The sequence below is a fragment of the Gracilinanus agilis genome, chromosome 3 (genome assembly GCF_016433145.1).
Source record: "Gracilinanus agilis isolate LMUSP501 chromosome 3, AgileGrace, whole genome shotgun sequence".
Lineage (NCBI taxonomy): Eukaryota > Metazoa > Chordata > Mammalia > Didelphimorphia > Didelphidae > Gracilinanus > Gracilinanus agilis.
In genome coordinates this window covers 605,357,206-605,363,205 of record NC_058132.1, presented here as the reverse complement: position 1 = coordinate 605,363,205, position 6,000 = coordinate 605,357,206, and the positions used below count along the sequence as shown (strand labels likewise).

The following is a 6,000-nucleotide window of genomic DNA, read 5'->3' as shown; positions in this document are numbered from 1 at the left end:
TATATATATATATATATATATTTTTTTTTTTTAAACCCTTACCTTCCGTCTTGGAGTCAATACTGTGTATTGATTCTAAGGCAGAAGAGTGGTAAGGGTAGGCAATGGGGGTCAAGTGACTTGCCCAGGGTCACACAGCTGGGAAGTGTCTGAGGTCAGATTTGAACCTAGGACCTCCCATCTCTAGGCCTGTCTCTCAATCCACTAGCTACCCAGCTGCCCCAATTATATATATTTTTAAAGCTATTGTCTGCCTGTTTGTAGAAAATGACTTAACTTTCTACAGTTGTATCATTATTTGTAAAATGTATGAAATGAAGGAAAGGAACCTCTGAGATCCTGAGGAGGAAACGCATATCATACTTCTTCCTCCCACAATCCATTATAATTTTCTTCTGCCCTAAATCTGCCTCTCCTAAACTTCTCTATGTTGAAGGCACCATTTTTTCCTACCACCAGTTTAATTCAGGGTCATTCATGATTTCTTTGTCTCCCTCCCTCACCATATCCATTTTGTAAGCCTGTCTTATCAGTTCTGCCTGTGCCATTTCCCACATCTATCTCCTCTTCACTTAGTTTAGGCCCTCATTACCTGGATATTGCAATGTTCCATAATTGTCTTCTTGTTGTCAGTCTCCTCTTATCAGTCCTCTGTTCAGTTACTAATATAATCTTCCAAAGGCATAGGCCTGCCCATTTTGTTCTCCTACGTAAGAGTACAAATTCCTCAGTCTTGCATTTATAGCCCTCCACAGTTTGGCTTATTTCCAAACTCCGTTCATATTCTTCCTGTACTCCTTTTCAGGCAAGCTGGCCCCTTTGCTATGCCTTCAGCTACATAATCTATCTCATCCTCATACTTTTGCACTGGCTGACTCTATACACTTCCCCTTCCACAACAGCTATTAGAATTTAAGGCTTAGATACTCTCCCTTCCACACGTTGTAGTATGCTCACGCTCCCTCTCCAAATGACCTTTTATTTCCTTAACCTGTATACGTTATTATCTCCCCTACCTTGACCTAGTCGACCATAAGCTGCTGAAGGCATAGACCATATGTGTCTTATCTACTCTTTTTGTATCTTCTCTCCTACCTTGGCTTCAGAGGTAGCACACTCTCCTGATTTTTCTTCCTCTGCTCTGCCTCTTTCACTGGAATCTTACCCTCTTCTCACTTTCTTCAAATGGCTATTCACCAAGGGTCTCTATCCAATATTCAGGCTCTCTTTACTCTTCCCCTTAGCAATCTCATTTACTCTAACTACCATCTCTTGCAAATGACTTTCAAATGATATCTTTCACCTGTACTTCACCCATAGTCAGGACCAGTAGCTGCTGCCTAAGGACATTTCTTGCCATTCAACATGTATTAAATGACTGATTTGGGCAAGGTACTATTCTAGGTGCTAGTTGAAAAGGTTAAAAAAAAATCCTTTCCTCAGCTTCTATCTTACTAATAGTAGTGTTGGTATACAAGATTTAGACAAAATAAGTAAAACTTCCAGAGGGAGAAAGCTCTAACAACAAGAAGTCTTTCCACAGGAGGAAGTAAAGGATTCCACTAGTAGGCAGAAGGAAGCAGCTGGCACCTCAGATACCAATCCCAAACTGAACTAATTATCTTTCCAGCTAAACCCGATTTCATTGTACTAACAGTACCACTACATTCCATGTCTACTATATTTGAGTCCTGTTTTTCATCTTTGACCCCACTGCCTCAACTCTTTTCCTTACCTCATGTCTCTGGTATCCATTCTTATTGTTTTTGTTGTTTCATCAAATCAACAAGTATTTATCAAACATTTATTTACTATGTATTAAGCACTGGGAGAATTAAAAAAACATAAAACCAGGCTCTGTGCTCATAAAGCTCAGTCTATTTATTGGATATAATATTATTACCAGTATCGTAATGTGATTTTAGGAAGTACCTTCTAACAAAAGATTTCACACTTAACCTGGTTGTAGTACCCATCAGAAAGCCTGGGCTCCCTTTATAATTTTCCTACTTAACTAGTTTGGTGTCACTGGGAGAGTCCATCCTCTGAACTTCACTTTTGTTATCTGTACAATAAGGTTGTGGGACCAGATCTCTAAGGAACCTTCTGGTTCTTACATCCTTTATGATTTTACTTTTGATTTCTTGGTGCTTTTCAAATAATGTTCAAATTCCTTTCCCTAGCATTCCAAGCCTTCCACATTTTAGGCACCCTCTTTCCAACCTTATCTCTCGTTACTTTCTTCTTTGTAGTCCAGTAGTGTCAAACTCAAATAGAAACAGATCCTTGCCCCTGCATATTGACTTAAAAATCACTTGGGAGTTTTATGGCTCCCACAAGTTTTGACACCTCTGATGTAGTTTCTACTCCCAAATATATCTGATAATGCCTTACTATCCACCATATTTATGTCCCATGCTTTTCTTTTTCTATCTTGGGCCTCTGCTTGCATTGTTCCATATATTTGAAAGTCTCCTACCCTTATTAAATATTTCTGTGTTCTTTATAGTCCAACTTAAATGCTACTATTTCCAGTGAATTGACACCCCAACCTGACTACCCTTTGAGCATTCATGACTTTTCCTTCCCTTACCTTCATGTAGTACTTAGTATTTCTTTTATGCACTGATCATGTATTGTATTATGGTTATTTATGTGTCATATCCCTACCTTCCTCACTCCCATTAGATGGTAAGCTCCATAAGGGCAGGACCTGAAGTCATTCACAGGAGAACTTGTGGAATCATAGGATCAGAGATCTGGGATCTGAATGCAGGTTTGACTCTAGAATGAATTTTTTGTAAGGTTAAAATCTAATATATTTGAGGATCTTAGTTTTAGTTAGCTTTAACAATTAATGAATTAGAAAGTATTTTAGTGATGTATACCAAACACTTTTACTAAGTGTTAATGGAATAGAAAAAAGTATAAAAGTAGTTCAGGCAGTCAAAAGCTTACAGTTTTGCTCAGTTTGAATATAGCTAAGATCACACAAGTTAAGCTTTCAAACTTTACCTTTTTAAAGAATTTGAAGTCATCCTTAAAAGAATGAGAATAGATTAATTACTTTGTGTGTTTTATTTTGAACATATTTATTCTAGAGTTCTGGTGTAATAAAAATATAATAGTTTTAGAGTCCAACAAGACTTGGGCTTTGCTTTGATCAATGATTTTAGTCAATTTTACTTCATCTCTTAGGGCCTGAGTTCCTTTCCTCATCTGTAAAATAAGGAGGTTGGACTAGAAGACCTGTAAAGGTCCTCTTTGGCTTTAAATTTATGATCCTACTATTCCACAGATTGTCTTGTAAAGGATGCACTAAAGATCTTTATGCTCATTCTTTGTAATGTTCCTTACAGAAGCAGCAGTAAACTTTTGTTTCTAATTCCAGATAGAAGATCTTTCTGATGAAGTCTTCTCCCTACGCCACAAAAAATATGAAGAGAGAGAGCAAGCAAGGTGGTCACTGTGGGAACAAAGCAAGTGGCACAGAAGAAATAGCAGGCAAGTGTTATAAATTAAAATAGACGTGAAAACAGAATTCATCCAGGATCTCATAATGAGCAAGCACTCAAAAGAAAAACCCTTGGAAAACTGGGTTAGTCACATGTGAACACAACATCCATTTTCCTTATTCACAGCTGAGGAGGATATTGCTGTTACAGCTAATGGTACCAGTGATGAAATCTACATGTCTGCACTGGGCTTGCCACATATGTATTCACCACCATCTTCAGTGATACCTGATTTTGGCTTATGTGTAATAGTTTAGTTCTCTGTAGATAAAATAGGCTATTAAAAATAATCATTAATGGATTTAATTTAGCATTACTTTGAAAAGTTATATGAACATTTCTGTTTCATCAGATGTGTTTAAGAAAATATCTTTTAACAATGAACCTGCAGAATCTAGAGGCAATGGTTTCAATGAAAATCTCTGGGCAGTCTTAATAAATGGAATTTGTATAACTGAATTTTTCATGTGAGATGATATAAAAAGTAATATAGCCAAGGCAAAAGAAGCAAGAGAATTCCTAGTTCATTATGCAGAAATTGAAATCATTTGCTTTTACTTAGTTTTAGTGGCATAGTTAATATAACTAGCATTTTAAAAACATATTCCTTTGTTTAGGTCTCAAGATGTCCAGCCTTGCTGTAGAACACTCACTCCAAGAGATGTCCTAGCATGTACAAGGCTCAGTTCACATCTTTCTCCACAGCCTAGAGATCTATCCCTGCAGAGGTGTAGGGGAAGATATGAATTGAGCCCTTCATGGGTGTCGTTGCAACCATTACAGAATACCATTGGAACACAGAGCCAGGCAATAGGGGTCAGGTAATTGCCATTTTTAAAAAAAAGTTCTTACAGTATAATTTTAAGCCCTTTGAAAAACAAAATAACATCAGAAAAATTTGACAAGCTGGAAAACTTAAGAAAGCATTATTTGTTACTGATTATTAAAAGATAGTATATATTTAGGTAGTATCTAAAGTGTTCTCTTCAATTCTGGGCACATTTTAGGAAGAATAGGAAGAAGGGCCTTGAAAATATGTGAAAAATAAAGACATTATATGATTTAAGGAAATTGGAGATATTTACCCAGCTGGCTGTAGGACTGTGGGCAAGCTACAAAAATGGTGATAGCACTTACCTTCCAGGAATGTTGTGAGGGACCAAATGAGACAGTATTTGTATACCATTTTGCAAACCTTAAAGTACTATATAAATGTTATTATCATTTGTTATGGAGAAAATAAGACTTGGGGGAAGGCATATGATAACAGCTTGCAGGCAGGGGTAGAAGGGATATATCATGTGAGCTGTAGTGGGCAATAGTCAAGAAAGGAGGACTTAGGATTTTGGAAAATCCTTTCTAGTGATGCCCTACAACAATGATGGCAAACCTTTTAGAGAATTCATGCCATGCTCCCTGCCCCAACCAGGTTCTGTGCTATGTACCCTGTGCACCCCCACACCAGACAGGGTGGGCTGCTGGCCAGAGGGGCAGGTGAAGTGAGAAAATGTCCTCAGTGAGGTGGACAAGGGGAAGGGAGTGGCTCTCCCCCAAGTCCCTCTGCCTCTCTAATAATGAACTTTAGTGGGTGACAGCTTATGTGCCCTTTTTGGCAGTGTGCCATAGGCTCACCATCATGGCCCTAGAAGTTACTTGTTACCTATAGAACAGTACAGGTTTCTAATGAAAAACTATGATAATTTGGAATGTTGAAGCCTGCCTTTCTATACAGGTATGTATTTGACTAGATGACCTGTGAATTTTATTAGGAAAGTAGGAGCAGAGATCAGCTTACTGAAATTATCCTCAGATAAGCCATTTCTAAACCTAAAAGGGAAAGTGATTTAATAACACCCCACACCCCATTACCTTCCAGTTGCCATTTTCTAATAGTAGTGTGATAACTATTCCATTAAGTTCATCTTTATGGAAGGCTGTGGTTTGTCTAATCATATTACATTACCTATAAGATCCCTTGTGTTATTTGTTAAAATTCTGGACCCAATGTTTTGCTTTATATAAATTAGGGGAACAATCTATAAATCCTATTACTAATAATGATTTTGATTTTCCTATTAGATCTTATGGCAAAAATGCTGAAGGGCAACAAGGACAGGACTCAATATTAAAAGAAAACCACAGTGATATTAACACTATTGAGAACTGTGTTTCTGAAGCCATCCTTGAGTTTCCTTCTGAAATGCATGGTCTATGTGTTCATACCTCGCCTTTGTTAAACAAAAATCAAGAAGCCAAGGTAGGGAACTCATTCCTAGCAAAACCTTAAGGGTAACACATAATTTCCTATACTTTTACCTCTCTTTGTAGAAGGTACTTATCTTGGAAACTGTTTTGCTGTGGCCTTAATAAATGATGTTGACTCCCAAGTTCTTTGTGCAATATTTGGTCCTACTGCTGATTAACTGGATGACCTGAGGGACAGGGAGAACTCCTGGATGAGGAACTGCTCTCTAAAGCTTCTCAT

General features: G+C 37.6%; 1 protein-coding gene across 2 annotated transcripts in view; it reads left to right on the top strand.

Moving 5' to 3' along the window:
- KANSL1L (KAT8 regulatory NSL complex subunit 1 like) overlaps positions 1-6,000 on the top strand; it is a 117,672-nt gene that overhangs the window by 108,864 nt on the left and 2,808 nt on the right. For both annotated transcript variants that reach the window (XM_044670722.1, XM_044670721.1), the window contains 2 exons: positions 3,392-3,504; positions 5,595-5,772. In XM_044670722.1, coding sequence (XP_044526657.1) covers positions 3,392-3,504; positions 5,595-5,772 — 291 coding nt within the window. The remainder of the gene's footprint in view (positions 1-3,391; positions 3,505-5,594; positions 5,773-6,000) is intronic.